General features: G+C 42.2%; 1 protein-coding gene across 5 annotated transcripts in view; it reads right to left on the reverse strand.

Moving 5' to 3' along the window:
* Nucleotides 1-15,922, reverse strand: part of RUNX2 (RUNX family transcription factor 2) — a 162,406-nt gene that overhangs the window by 70,571 nt on the left and 75,913 nt on the right. For 2 of the 5 annotated variants that reach the window (XM_061460989.1, XM_061460987.1), the window contains one exon: nt 146-5,020. The exons of the other annotated variants lie outside the window; for them this stretch is intronic. In XM_061460989.1, the coding sequence (XP_061316973.1) occupies nt 4,542-5,020 (479 nt within the window). In that variant the 3' untranslated portion in view covers nt 146-4,541. Of the gene's footprint in view, nt 1-145; nt 5,021-15,922 lie in introns of those variants that run through there. 5 annotated transcript variants of the gene reach the window in all.

The raw sequence follows: 15,922 nt of genomic DNA on the forward strand, positions 1-15,922 counted from the left end.
TTTTTATATTTAATTGGAAACTTAAGCACTGCAGGAATTGATGGTGCCACTACGAAAGGCCCACTCCTGTGTCCTAGCATGTACCTACTTTACCCTGCCTGGTGCTAAGAGGAGACAGTGGGAGAAAAAGAAGCATGGAAGAACATTAACAAAAAAAAAGCCATTTTATTGAAAATGAAATTCAAACTTCAAATTAATATTACAATCATGAGAAAATGCCAAACAATTCAATTTACAGTTGCAACATACAATACAAATAGTCCCTTTGAAGTTGAAGTAAACTGATCCACAATCATCGTCTGTGGCATAAAGCAGAGTGTGTTTGTACAATATGTGCATGAGAAGCAAATCTTGGGTGACAGCATTTGAAAAAATAAAAAAATTAAAGCTTGTATTTACACAAAATGCTACAAATATTTTGTTCCAGCAGAAATTCAAGACTGGTAAAGCATATTTAACAACAACAAAAAAGAACTGGAATGTCACTCATATTACCTAAAACAAAAGTTACTGTAAAAGTATGGGTTTGGCTGATATACTTAAAAGTACTGCATTTAAAAAAAAAAAAAAAGCAAAGAGTTATCTGTAAACATGGAAGTAAACAAACATCTAAAAAAAGATCTCAGAAAATGTTAAAATGAAATGCATCTATTCAAAAACAACAAGAAATTCAGGGGTTCAGAGAATGGGGCTTCTTTGAGCTCATGGCTGATCCAGGTTTAATTATTGCTTTTGCTCATGGCTTGTTGGCTGCGTGCAGCCTGGCACAGGGCTAAGCTTTGCTTTGCTAAGTGTGAAAGTGCAAAATTTTCCCCACTGGAGATGGTACCTGTGGAAACCAGTAAATCTTTGCTCGGGGAACTGCTGCCCCAAAAGTTCCATACTAAGACAGACACAGCAGCTGGTCCTTTAAAAGGAACAATAAATGCCACACGAATGATGCTGTGGGTTAAATAATTTGCATGACTCATCCGTCCTGACCCGCTGACCCCAATCTGGTTACTCTTAGGAGGAGAGAGAGGAGGATTTAATCCTCCATTCAGCAAATGGGACATCATTCCTGTTGTGCTGGAAGTAAATCTTTGGTAGGATAAGAGAGCTGGAAAGTAAAAAAAGGCCATTAATCTTTCAGTCTATGACCAGTGCCAAAGATTGCCACTGACCAAAGGGAAGGGCTATCTTTGAGAAAACTCCTTTCTGTTGATGCTCAGCACTTCACAAAACATCAAATAATCTGATTGGATTTACTACATAGTGCTAGTGGCAAGTTTTTTTGGCGTGAAAATCCTGATTCAAGAGCATCTGCAAGTGAACTCAGAAGCATCTTCTAAAAGCTTTGATGAGCATCTCTGCCTCAACCTGTACAACTGCCTCCATGACCAGCCCGACGTACCGGTTCGGGAGCACAGGGGTCTACTGAAAGTCAAGGAGCTGGTGGTGCTCCTCCATCCATATGTCCTTAGAAAACCCTTTCCTTCCTACCTCAAGCAAGCAGAGCCAGATGCCTGCCTGCATGGTCAGGGAAGCTGAGGGCAGGGATCAGGCTCATGCACCTCAACGGGGCAGAGAAAATGTTATCAACATCTGTCCCTAATGGTCCAGTTGAAAAGCCGTGGGGACACAATGAGTCCTGTCGGTACTGAGCAAAACAAAAGTCTGGTCTGTGCTGGATTTATCCAGAAACAAAAACCAAGTGCTTGAATTTTACAACAAAGTCTTTAAAAAAAAAAAGGAAGAAAAAAAATCTGGGTTGCTGCCTGCAGCCACTCTTAACAACATTTCAACACAAAAGCACCCTAAAAATTACTTAATATGCATACAGTAAACCTTAAAAAGCCCTTCTCAGCAATAACAAATAATGTACAAATAAAGTACCTTTTTTTTAAATAGGAAACAGCTTGCACTGGCAGTACATCTTTTTCTCTTGCTTACTAAACAAAAAACAAAACTGAAATGTGTAACCAGACACTGGCTTTTTAAGTGCTGCTGAGACTAACAAACGTATTTTACAGTTACAAATAAATGGACAGTGGTATGCTTCAAGCTACCACAAACCAACAATAAATAGAATCAATTACAGCTTCCATCTTTGAAGGAAAACTAAGTATTAGAAGAAAAACAAAGTGTCTTACTTATACTTTAAGCATACTTGGTATACAACCTTTAGAAGGCAAAGACTTTATTAATTTTTTTTAAGAGCACATCATCACGCAAATCGGAGGGATGTACCACGCTAACGTCAACTCGCTTAACAGCTTCGCTATTAACGAGCAGTGATGGTGTTGTCCAGCTCTGTATGGCTATACCCACCCTTGATCTACTGAGATACTCTGGTGGTAGCCCAAGTACAGCCAAGGAGCGGTGTGGTGGCCAACAGCCCCCTGAGGAGGCTGCGGACAGCAATGGCTAAGGCAGGGGAAGGAGGCAGTGCTGGCAAACCCCATCAGCATGTACTGAACATCCCGCTAAACCAGACTTAACATCACCTGCTGGGGGATAGCCTGGGGCAGGCAGCTCAGCTCCCACCACATCCAGCTGATGCCGTGTCACCTCCCTGTTTGCTGCAGCAGCCAAGGGTTGGGAAAAATTTGGGCCCCTCCACTGTATAGTTTGGCAGCAGACAGGCTGGTTAAGGGTATCGCGCGCAATCTGCTCTCCCTGTATTGTGCTTGGGATCCCCAGGGCGGCTTTTAAGGTGACCTTTTCTCTTCAGTATTTGCAGAGGTGAGTATTGCTGCCCTTATGCTTGTCTCTCTAATACAGCAACAGCCACATCAGCTTCAAAGTCAACATAGCATCCTTATGGCTCTAGCATTTAATGCTAATGGACGGTGATTCGCTACCAGGCAGTTTCTGTCTCAAGTTTTGAACCTTTTTATTCCATCAAGTGGGTTGAAATTGCACGGGGAGGGGAAAAAGATTCACCAATTCCCCCTTAATCCCATTTCTGAGATACTTAACAATTTAGTATTTGTAAAATATGGGCTTTGAAACCGTTTTGATTTTTCTTTGGGGAAAAAAAACCAACAAACTGTTGAAGTTCAAATCATGCTGTCAAAACGGAACATTCAAAATAAGAATATTTTCAAATTTTGCAGTTCTGAGAAAAAATCCTGGGAGAAGAAGAAATTAGGGGAAGGCTGGAAAATATTTCATCCTTCCTACCATTTTTCCAGTGTCTCCACAACTACTGATTAAAAGGCAAGACTGTGTTGAAGGCAACCAGAGAGCTAATAAAAATATTTCAAAAACAATATTTCCTTCATAAGTTATAGAAAAAGATCTTACATCCAAAATCATTTGATGTGGATGCATTTGGGTTGGCTTTGTCGGTTTTAAGTCACATTGTAAACTGGTTCACACTGAGACTGCTTTTCAGAGTTGGGTAAAGGTTTGAGATTTACACCATTGCAGAAATGTAGTAAGTCAAAAGAAACAAACCAAAAACACTTTTAGAGACCGAAGTCAATATATCATTACATTAAGAAACGTTTAAAGGGTCCAAATGTCATTAAATAATTATAAATATTCTTTTAAAGTTATATGATGATTCATGTTAGCAAACAACCTCAAATTTTACACATTTATAATTTAAAAAGAAAAAAAATAAAAAAGAATAAAGCCGAACACAAATACTATGTATACCATTTTGGCTTTAGTAATATATATTGCCATTTTCATATTTTGCATAAGTAACAACATTTTGTTTTTTGTTTTTTAACGGTTTTGGTTTTCTTTTTGGTTTTTGGCTGATCGAAGGCAAAATGAATGGATACAAAAGCAAAAAGGAAACCCCAGGGTTGTCTAGCCTAACTTGAAGACTCGTTCTCTTTAAGTACCCAAAACCAAACCAAAAAAGCAATGAACACAGAGAAGTTCCAACCACTATCTGCAGCAAGGCTTGGACCAAGTATTTTTTTGGGACAGCTGTTTTCATCTGAATGTATCATGGCAAAACGGAAGCAACTCAATCTTTGCTTTCCTTTTTATGTGCACCAATACAAGCCAGTTGAATTGCACTACGGGTGTGAAGAGGGTCCCATACATTGTATGATTGCAACTGTATCTGGAGTTCATGGTTAGGTTTTTATTTGTCAAAAATAAAAGGGAATGCAGCCTTTGCCTTGCATCACCATGTTTCTCCTGATAGCTGGGGAGTCCGTTCTCTCCTCATTGGCAAAAGTACTCACTAGTTATTACAACACTCTAGACAAAAAAAAAAAAAAAGGAGGGGGTGATTTTTTGGTGTGTGTAAAAAGTACATTTTAAATATAAAACAAGGTAAAACGGTTCCAAGAAAAAAAGAAATATGTGCTTTGATCCACACAATCTGAAACATGGGTTGTGGTGTGTTGGTAACTCTTGTGTTATTTGTGGCCATTATCATCCCACCTACGCAGTTGCACATATTGGTAAAATCTATTTAAAAACAAAAACCAAAAATAAAAACACAAAAACCAGGCACTTCGTAGTTAGTCGACCATTTGTTTGGTTTGGGTTTTTTTTGGCTCGCGGAGGTCGGGCCGGCTACAGAAGGAATCTCAGTACGGCCTCCAAACGGACTCATCCATTCTGCCACTAGAATTCAAGACGGTTGGGGAGCTGCTGTGGCTGCCATCCGCCTCCACACCATCACTCTGGTTGGGCAAGTTAGGGTTTAACAGCGTGCTGCCATTGGACGTGGTGGTGCATGGAGGAAGCATCCTGGAGGGGGAGCGGTCCCCTCCCGGCACCATGGGGAACTGGTATGATCCTGATGAAGTGCCATAGTAGAGATATGGAGTGCTGCTGGTCTGGAAAGGTCCACTTTGGTTTTGGGAAGAGCCGGGGTAGGGTGGTGGTAGGTAGGTGTGGTAGTGAGTGGTTGCGGACATACCCAGTGACATGCCTGAGGTGACTGGCGGTGTATAGGTAAAGGTGGCTGGATAGTGCATTCGTGGGTTGGAGAAGCGGCTCTCAGTGAGGGATGAAATGCTTGTGAACTGCCTGGGATCTGAAAATGGGCCCAGCTCTGAAGCACCTAAAAAATTATAACAAAAGACGGGGGAAAACAATTCTGTAAATACCATTTTTTGTATCAAGTGATGATAGAATTCTATTTTTCTAAGAAAACCCACTACTTTTGGCCCCCAAGAGAACAGCAGATCATACCAAATAATACATTGCAAGGAACAGAGTTATACATCTGTCTTCTACAAGTGCTGGGCCAAATTCATCCCTGATCTAACTCCACCAATGCCAGTGCAGGGAGCAGCATTGCCAATCTGAAGTGTTCAAAGGTCACAAGTCAGGCTGGGGGTAGCGGGGGAAATCTCAAAAATCAAGAGACTGAAAAAGAGCCAAGAGAAAGGTGGATCTGGAGTTGATCTGCTTTCTGGTTTCTGAGCTTTGAAGGTTATGTGTCTCTGCTGTTTTGCTATAACCTTGCATGAAACTCAGGTCTGGTTGCACATGAAAGCCGAGATTCCCACCTCAGCACATGCTGTCAGGAGCTGGTGTTTCAAGAACAGCCACAGCTGGCAACATCAAGTCAGCTGCACCACTGACACCAGGGGAGTTACACCAGGGGTGATGAAGACCCACTTCTTGCCTGAAATCAATTTTTTTATGGGAGAATCGGCTCAGCTACTTCCTATGGCTGAAAAATATTTGTTGTATCTGGAGGATGGGCAAGGCCAGTGAGCTGATAGCAAAGACGCAAGTTTTACTTTTCAGTGCAGTTGAAAGAAAATTACAAGCCCAACACTTCGTGCCATTGAAAAAAAGTTGTTTTCACATGTTGTCTGTGCAGTCTGGTCGAAAAAAAGACCACACAGTTTATGGCTACTGTGAATGTCTGGATGGTAACGCTGTGAATTGGAGTCTAACACAAAACAGGGATGGGTAAACTCATTTTGCCTAATTTTTAATCCCACATCAAACACCCAAAGTTTTGGAGCAGAACTGGAAAGCAAACATTAGTAGCTTGGTGATCTGTTTAGGAGACTGGGATGGACAGGAGCAGAAGAGAAAGATGGAGAAAGCTCGTGTTGAAAGAGCCAGAAGAGTGGAAAACAAAATGGGCGTGGGGAAAAAGGACAGGGGGAAGGGGGGGGGGGAGGGGGGGAATATGTGGAGAAGGAGAGGGAATAGAGAGAGAAAAAACCTAATAATGAAGGAGCAGATGCATCAGCCAGTATTCAGTATATACATATATACATATTTATAGAGACTTGTGAAGAACAGGGTATAAATAAAGAGGAAAAATCATGAAATCAAATGGACTCTCCCTGCACTTCCCAGCTGACACTTCTACAGCTTCTACATGCTGAACACTGAAACAATCTGTATATCCTGAATATAAGATGAAGTAATGCTTTTCCTTGCAGGGAGGCTTTGTATCTGACCTGCTGACACTGCTGTGTAGAAGGAAGATCTCTCCAGCCCTTCTGCACTTGCTCTCCTATAGCATACACAATGGTGGTTGTGACCGTAAACCAGACTCAACAAACCCTGCCACCTTGTGTGACACACTTTGTGATTTAGATCACTATTCTCTCTGTCCTACCGGCTCATTTAACCCACGCTTTCAACAATATCTAAAAGCAGCAGAGGGGCAAAGCTCAGGCGTAACTAGGCTTCAGGCTGGAGGACCTGGGCCACAGCCAGCCAAGCGTCCCTATCATGCAGCCTGAAAACTGGGGATTAAAATCAAAATATACTGAGGACAGAGGCTTAAATGGGCAGTAAAAGCCCACTTTTAACTTTGATGACAATATGATTACTATTATTTTTATCTGGAACTGAATCAGTGACCTACGGGTGAATGGGTCTGTCTCCACCAACAACCCCTTCAACCACAGCTCCATGGAATGTAATATAACTTGTACCTTTACAGCAAACACTACTACTTGATGCAACTTCTTTCATTCCCAACTGCAAACAATAGCCAGGGGCAATACCACCCAGATTCAAAGCTGTAATTTTGGAACAGTATCCTTTATATTGTGAACAGGTCTGATATGTATCTGGAAATATAAGGTTAGAATATAATTTCCCCAGCTGCTCAAAATACTGAGTTTCAATCTGCTACCTCTTATGCTTTTTTTTTTTTTTCCTTTTATTGTTACTGCAACTCTCCCAACATGAACACAGTTGCTCTCAGTTTACCCTGACAGAAGCTAAACAAGACTTTTATAATCAAAGGTAGAGATGGTAGGAGTGTAAGGGTGTAGAAGAACATCAGCATTTTTGGTTTCTCTGCAATCAATAGCTTTTTTTTTCTTAATAACAAACTATGCACACAGGTTACACATTAAAGGGCAATCTCCCTTTCAGGGCTAAATCCAAATATTATCTGTATGGGTGCTGCCAAGAGAACACGTATGTGTTGAATGACTGGGAATGTGCACACCACACGTAGGCATTTCTAATGTGGGGCTACAGACCCTCCTTACATCCCCTAGCAAATCCACACTTGTTTTACTGTTGCTTGTAAAGCACAATCCTATTTACCCAAAGGCCAAATAACCATAACCCTTTCTTATCTCACTCATGGCTGTGTCTGCATGGCTCCTGCACACTCACTTCTCCACCCCCACTTTTGCCCAAATGCCTTTTGCGATCTCCCCAACTCCCTGCACAAGCCGCTATTTGTTCACAGCGTTTTGTACCTCCATTGTGTAAAGATATTTTTGGAGATCAGGATTTTTCTGCGTTGCCTGTTTTAAAGCCTCCTTGCTAAGTAACTTAATGAAAAGTCACCTCTAAATGTCAGCTTCTTGCCGAGCTCACCACTACACAATCTCACTGATGTATTTTCCTTCTCCTCCCTCTGTGTTACCTCCTGCGTTAAAGTTGATTTTGGTTCTAACTTGGAAACACCAGAGGCATATTCATTTGTATACGGTTTAGCTCTTTGCTGGACTGGGAAGATAAATAGCATTTCTGGGTATGGCACCCATCTTTGTATATCTAGTTGTGCACAAATAGTGATGTTGATCAGCAATACAGCAACATGACAGTACAAGTAAATAATTTATTTATTCCTCTCCCCAGCAGGATTAAAGATTTATGCTAATTTCCCCTCCTTCAGAGCAAGAAAACAATTTGCATCTGTGAATTCCCACTCTCGTGATAGCTTGTATTAAATGGGTGAAGCACAGATCCTCTGCCCTACATTGTGGAGGCAAGATTGCGAAACCAAACTTCTGTGAAGAGACTTTATTTTCTGCTGTCAGAAAGAGAAACATGGCTACAAGCACAGCAAGTGATCTTTTCCAACAGTCTGATCAGCTAACAGTGCCTGACAATACAAAAAAATAAAGTCAATTTTTTCAAAATCCCTTTACTTATGAAAGAGTCCAGGTTAAATTGTTTTCAGTTCTTCCAAGCTGATTCCTCTCTATCTCTAACACAACCTGGCACCCAAGTTTTCTGAGAGCTATATGTTTAGAACAGAAAAGTGGTCATGTTAATATCCAATATATATGCTAACATCCTAGATTCAAGAATACTGCTCCAGTGTGTTTCATATTTAGCATATGAACAATTAAAATTCCATGTGGTTTCACTTATTTTGATGCAGAAGCCTCATTAAAAACCCTAGACTTGGGCATTTGCCAGCAGCTGACTAAAATGGTTTTACATTCACGCTTAAAAAACAATTTTACCTGTTGCAGCTTTGCAGCTCCACCATTTACAGCTGAATGCATACCCTGGCTATTTCTCTCTTTCATTTTACAGATGCTAGCTAATGCCAGTTAATGCTCACTTCTCAATTAATAAGCTGTACTTGTGGTTTGCAGAAAATAAGGCAACAAATTTCTGCCAGGTTTACAGCACTTTGGCCAATCACTTCCAATTATTGAAGATCATAATGTACCGTGGATAGATTAACTCCTTGTGAGCATAGCAAGCTGACATCTACTTTAAAGTGTTATAGGATAATTTTATAATTTAGAAATACAGCAATTTGCTTTCTCATTTTATGCTGCAGTGTCACTGCCCAAAAACCAGGTCCCTTTGGCTAATTGTATAGGTCTGACAGGAAATTTTTAGTGCATCAAGTCAATGCAAAATCATCGGATGCAAGAAGAAAGAGTAGGGCTATATTCAGGTCACTGAAAAGTCTGTCTCAAGGAAAGTCAACTACATATGGTTAAATACATTTACCAGTACCTAAATGATTCACTTGTGTTTTGGGGAACTTCAGTGTTAAGACATTTGCTGAAGTAAGTACTAGATTTTGTGGGGGGTTGTTCAACAGTTTGATTCAGGCTGGAATGTAGCACTAATTGATCTATTAAAACTCTTTTTTTCCTTCCCTACCAGCTACGTCTATGAATTATATGTGCAGCTTGGATTACTTACAGCTGATAATATCACCTCGTATGAAGTATGCCACACACTTCACATGATGAGATGATTTCAAGTCTCTTACAGCTTTGCCAGACTTTAAACGTTCTGGCTGAAACTGTCCATGCTGGGCGTCTGTCTCAGGCTAAATTGTGATTTATGCATTTATTTGTTTTTAAAATTTCAGCTGAAACTCTTCTGCTGGGAAAAATATATTGTTTTACTAATCTTAAACTTGGAGGAGCCTTCCTTTGAAAAGCTGTACCAGTTCCATGCTTTGAAGTAAGAACTTGAACTTTGGAATAGGAGTGGCTTTTTGTGTGAAGAGATGTTGCCATGAAAATCCAGCCAAATATGAACAATTCCTAAGGATTCTGACTAAAAATGGGCAGAAGAGTCTGTGCCCCTACAAAGACACTTGTCCAGAGACTGGAATGAAATCCAGGAGTCCCAAGTCCTGGATTTTTTCTGCAAATATTGCTGAAATAAGGGGACATTCCCACCCATCCCTGTGCCAGTCCTGATAGACAATCAGTCCACTGGTGGCTCCATTCACTGGAGTGGCAGAAGTCTGAGCAGAAGGAGTCCACATGAATGTTTGTGTGATATTGCAAAGGAAAAATTTGGGAAGGCGGGGTGACTCGGGGTTTGCTTTTTTTAGAAATCTGAGAAACTATAAACACAACTAGAGACAAACAAAAGGATATTATTAAGGTTACCATGTGAGGAGTGGGAAAGCTAGTTAGGAAATACCAGCATTCAAGTTACTTCTCCATATGCACTATGATACAGCATTCAATTACAGAGGTTGTCATTCCTTTTATACAAACCCTCTGCAGTCAGCACACAAGCTGACCCCCTCTGGAGATGTAACAGAGTTGAGGAATAGAAAACACCACTGTCTATGTATCCCCCAAATCCTCTATGGCAAGGAAGCAGAAGGAGTGAAGTGAACAAGGCGAGGGAGACCCCATTATTTCCTGTGCAAACTGGATTTTATATGCATTTCTGCCACATGGTTTGTACGTGACTCAGTTCAAATCTCTCCAAATCACATTTTCACTTCTCCCATATTCCGTGCCCAGCCAAGATGCTGGCTTCTGATTTGCATGTGTGCTAAATATTCACAGCTGCAGCTTAAGCCAACAGGATCACAGGTCTGAACATAAAGCTAAAGACAGAAAAAAAAACACCATGCTGTAGGTGACACAAAGAACGTGCACTGAATTACAAAAGACTTTAGGGTCAGTCCCAGTACTTGTTATAAAGTGGGTTCCTTCTTTCTTGGGAACACTGCACTGCAATGAACTATACACAAATGCTATGGCAGAAATATTACAGCAAAGCTCATCACGAAATTAAGAATTTCTTCTTCAGAGAAGAATTTAATGCTCTGCAATAAGAAAGGCCTGAGGAAATGCAAAGAACAAGAAGAAAACAAAATATTGAAGAGATGCTCATTAAGTTAGCACTGTCCATCCTGTGCACTGAATGAGACAGAAATCCCGTGGGAAAAATACCATGTGATCCTGTAATTAAAATCTGTAATATAATGCATAAGCAGAATGAGGCTGATTTAAAGCTGCCCAGGCAATGTAAGTACTGAGATTTCCCAATTTCTGAGCACTGAGTTCTGCAATCATAAGGATTCTTTGCAACCCATCTGAATGGGGGAAATGATTACTTATTAGCCTGATCTCTGGTTTCCCTCAAACATCATTCCGTATCAAGGGGAGAGTGTTACTTTCCTTTTCATTTAGTTAAATTCCGGGCACCTGCCCCTGCTAATAAGTGTTTAATGAATCATACCTAGCGTGACCCTTCTCCTGCCTCCTTCCAGGCGAGCTTTTGACTCCACAAAGGTCCTGTACCACCTTCCCTCTGGATGCCACTGCAGGATAGAGCCTGGGACTGAGATTCCCAGGGATCCCAAACCACCTCCTCATCTATCTGTTCCCTGCTGTAGCTCTTAGGTCCTGATCCTGGAACCTATGCCAGTGCTGTTTCATGCTGGAGCTCAGGGACACTCCTTGCATCCACCGCCAATCATGTGGTGAGGGTCCTGCAGCAGAAGTAAGGAACAGGGCTTATCCCTCCCTCGTTCACTTTTGTGCTGTTTTCAAGTTTCCTCTCTTTAATTCACATAGATAGATAAACAAATGGGGGGAGGGAAGCATTTTCACATCTTTTTTTCTGTTTGGTTGTTTTTTTTCCTTCTTTTTCTTTCCCCATCTTACCCTATGTTTGCCTTACTCTTGGCAAACAACAGCAGCAGAAAAGGTGTGAACTCCTCCCCCTCCTTCTCTTTCCTTCACCTCAACAAGGTGTTAACTTCAAGGCCTAGTTGGGACCATTTAAACTGCAACATTATTAAGCACAGCAGTCTCACAAAAGTCAGAGGGAGGAAGGAACATTTTAACCCCTTCAGAGCCTCATTTGTAACAGGCAAGAAACCTAATTCTAGCACAACTCTTCTCCCCATCCCTTAGTACCCCAGGTCACAGGGTAAACAGCACGCTTGTGCCTTCTGGTATTTAGGTAACAGGACATTAGCACTTAAAATACCATGGATTAATTTGCAGATAGATATTTTCACTGAATTTATGGTGCAGCACCTTAGCTCTTTGCTGGGAGAAACACCCCATAAATAACATAGTTAGCAGCAACCATTAAAGTAGCACTCATACAAATAAAGGAGAGTGTTTCCCAAGCAGAGCTGTTACATTGCTTAACAGCAAAATTGGGGTCTCTTTGCACTTCTTTAGTCCAGACTCCATCATTACCTGCCCTCCTACCTCAATAGGACTTTCCTGCTGAATGAACTGTGCTGCAATAAGGTGATTTTATTCAGGCACTCAAGTCTTGCCAGGTGACACTATGCATTTAAACACAGGCGGCTGCTGGCTGCACCTCAAGAGGTAGCTCATCTTAAATTACGAACATCAATGGGTACAAACTCCTCTCACCTGTGGAAGAAAGCAACAACAAACCCCTCCTAGATGGACTGCTGGGAGCAGAAATGGAGCTATGGAAGCATCAGCCATCACTGTCTTATTTATACATGTTGCTTCTCTCTTGTGAAGCTTCACTTATATACAACTTAAAACTGTTCTAGTAAGAACCACAGGAGGGGGACAAATGGTCATATTACAGAAACATGTCCTTGGCTAGCCACTGTGACCTCCCACACCATGGACCTGGTGTGATGGGGAGCCTCTGAACTTCTTGGTCTTTGCTATCTCATCTTAGTGACTTCAGTCTGATTCGGGCGAAAGGGAATTGGTAATATATCAAAATCCCCCTGCTTGTTTAAAGTCTCAGGCCATCTATGTACTACATTGGAAACAAAAGGTAAATAACATTTATTGGAAGTAAGTCCAGCAGCTGTGCAAAACCACGTGGCACAAACACGCACACAGGCGCATACAGATCTCACTTCAGTTTTCCCCAATTTTTCCTGCCTGAATTTCAGCCCCTGCTGTTTTACACCAGCAGAAAGGCAGTGGAAGGAACATCTGAGGCTTTTCTTGGATAGCAACCTCAGCAGCATTGTATACAGCAAGGGGGTGAAACCGCAGGGCTGAGAGCTGCAACGCATGCATGGCAATAGTGAGGATAGTACAAGAGCCCTGTGTAAATCCAGTGAATGGGAAGATAACATACACTGGGGCTAGCAGTCTACTTTAGTACCTTTTTTTTTGCAGAAAATGTGCCTTAACTACCCAGTATAAATATTTGTTTCCAATGTTGTCATGAATTGTACTTTTCCACTGCATGCTAGCAGCAACTCAGAAATACCATCCGATCCTCAAGCAGACACAAAGAAACTATGTTTGGGGAGGGGGGGAAGCCCTTGGCACTGCTGTGTAATTTCACCCTTTAAACCCCTCATTTTTCCTCCCCATACAAATTTTCCTTTCCAATCTCATACAGCTAACACACGTCCCTCCTGAGGACAGAGGATTCCTTGCTGGTTCTTGATTAAGAGACTTTAGGAAGCCGGGAAGGAAGATATTCTTTGAAACTGGATCTACTGTAGGATGGGAGCCAGCACACAGGACACCGTGTCTTTCAGAAAGGGCCACACACAGTGCCACTCCAGTCATATGACTTCTCTGTCACATCCTGAAGCCATTTCCAGCTCGTGTGCGAGTTTGTACTCCCATTTAGAAAAGGATGGGATATATTGGGAACACACATATGGAAACACTTTCAGGGAATCAGTTTCCATGAAATCCATAATAAGCCAAGTGGCTTCAGATGTGGCAGTGTGCCTCAGATTAGCCAAAAAAAAAAAAAAAAATAAAAGGGGGAAAAAGAAAAAAAAAAAAAGGAAAAAAAGGGACAAATCTACCCTTTCAGCCCTTATTTCAGTTTCAAGGGGGAGGAAAGAAAAAATTCAAAACCACTAATGACTTATGGCTACCAAAACAGACAGCCACAAATTCCCCCAACTAACAACAGCATTCATCCCTTCCGCAAGTAACGGAGCTGCTAGCAGCACTCCTGTGGCTATCTGAAAGCCCTCCTGGCATCCAGGAGGACACTGAGCACACTGAGCTCGCCCTGCCTACACCAATGCCCATTTGGGCAGGGCATCGCAGTATGATAACATGTGCGGGCAACTAAAAGCTTTTCCAAAACCTGCAGCTTGGTGACACACTGTTCATTAAGTGAATCTCCCAAGAAAGGCTAGATTTGGGAGAGGACATCCTTTGGATGGGGTCTGCTGTACCTGGGTGATATTAAAAGCCAGATTTATGGCAGGGATGACGTGTTGGGTGTTAGGCAGTGATGTCAGGCAAGGAGTGGGTATCATCTCTCTAATGTGCTCCAGCGGCCAGGAGCCAAAGGTCAAGTTCAATCCCCCACGTGCCCTCCCTGATGGGTAACCAGTAAGCAGGAGCCAGGGAGTGCACAGCCCAAGGCAACCCCAAACAGCACAGCAAAGGGCTGGAGGTCGCATCAGCCCAGAGCAGGAGGGAAGCAGCCAAATCATCTGAGTTAGCATGGTGATGGAATAATTTCTGCATGGACGAGGAAGCAGGAAGAAGCATGGAGCAAGTGGCAGAAGTTCAAATGGGAACTGAAGAGATGCTACGTGCATCTCTACGACAGCTAGCCGTGTTTTTATCATGAGAAAAAAGGGATTTGGCTGCTAATTGGGGATGTATCCTACAAACCCTACTTTTCCTGACAAACAAATGACTCCACAAATAGTCCCTCTGTTTTCAATAGGGTTATTTGCAGCACGAGGGACCACCCAACACGAGAGGATCAGGCCCTCCACTTCCTCGCTTTGCAGCTCACTTAAACCTTCAACAGCTAAATCTGAACACAAAAATCCCCACGAACTGCAAAGGCTTTTCCTTGCTGCTGCTGGAAAAGCCCTGGACAAAGAGCTCTGTGGAATGGTCTCATGTGCTATTAATACGATGCTCTCCCCAACTTCCGCCTCTGAAATGGGGATTTGCGATTTGTTTCTCAGGCTGTTTCTTTCCACTCAAGCCTCAGCACAGTAAACTAACTGAAAACTTCTGCATCAAGGAGAAGGTTTCTTTTAAAGTTTTGCTTGGCTTTGCTTTCAAAGAGTTGTCTGTATATTTTAGAATATGTAGAATTTGCCTTTGATTTAAACCTCTCTCTTAACAATAGACAAGAGACGATTTCTCTACTGAGCGATTTAAACAAAAACAAACATATTTTGGTTACCCAGGCCTTGTTCTCTAAACACTATTTTTTTCTTCTTTTTTCCAGAGAAAACTCAAACTGTACAAATTGTTACACTTCTGGCCAAAAAAACTAAAATTCACAAATGCAGACAGTCCCATTTTGGTTTTCCTGACCAGTTTCGTACAAGGATGAAAAAAAGGCACCTCCCCAGCCCCCAGACATCCATAAAACATGAAACCCCCTAATCTAAACAATTAAAAACACACGTTTTGCCTCTAAAATAACTCTTCCCTTCAACGGACGTTTTCAGCCTCAGGCCCTGCCTATGTCCAGGGCCATGCTATTGGGGTTTTTTTCTCCTCTCCAACACAAAGTTGTGTGTCCCCAGAGGGTAAACAGACACACCTCGTCCTGTGGGGAGGCAGCTGAAAGCGGCTGCTTATATCCGGAGCAGAAGCTGGAATGGACCACGCAAGAGCAGCCGCTCCGAAGGGCAGGAGGGCGCTTAGCCCACGGACAGCTTCTGGCTATTGGAGATAGGAAAGGGGAGATACCAGGGAAGCATTTCCATCTTAGGTTAAGGATTCTAGCAGCAGACAAAATAACACTGTTGGAGTGAAAACAGTGGAAAATAACTCATGCAGTGACTGCCAATTTTTTCCTTTACAATGAGAACACGTTTCCCTCAAGTAACACGAACAGCGGTAACATCAGGCTCTGATAAAATGGTCAAACATGTCATCACGACTCAAGACCCACCAGCCAAAGGAATTTCAGGAGGCACATGGTGCGAAGGATCCCTGTGGGGAGATGTGTGGGTGAACACCAAGCTGAACCACTACACCTATCTCCTGGGGCAGAGCAAGAGCAGCTCGGGACATCCCAATCCTTGGTGTCACAGGAGCAAAGCTGT

The sequence above is a fragment of the Pezoporus flaviventris genome, unplaced genomic scaffold (assembly GCF_033815535.1).
Source record: "Pezoporus flaviventris isolate CSIRO_AGI_PZ_B2104156 unplaced genomic scaffold, CSIRO_AGI_Pfla_v1 ptg000031l, whole genome shotgun sequence".
NCBI classification, from domain to species: domain Eukaryota; kingdom Metazoa; phylum Chordata; class Aves; order Psittaciformes; family Psittacidae; genus Pezoporus; species Pezoporus flaviventris.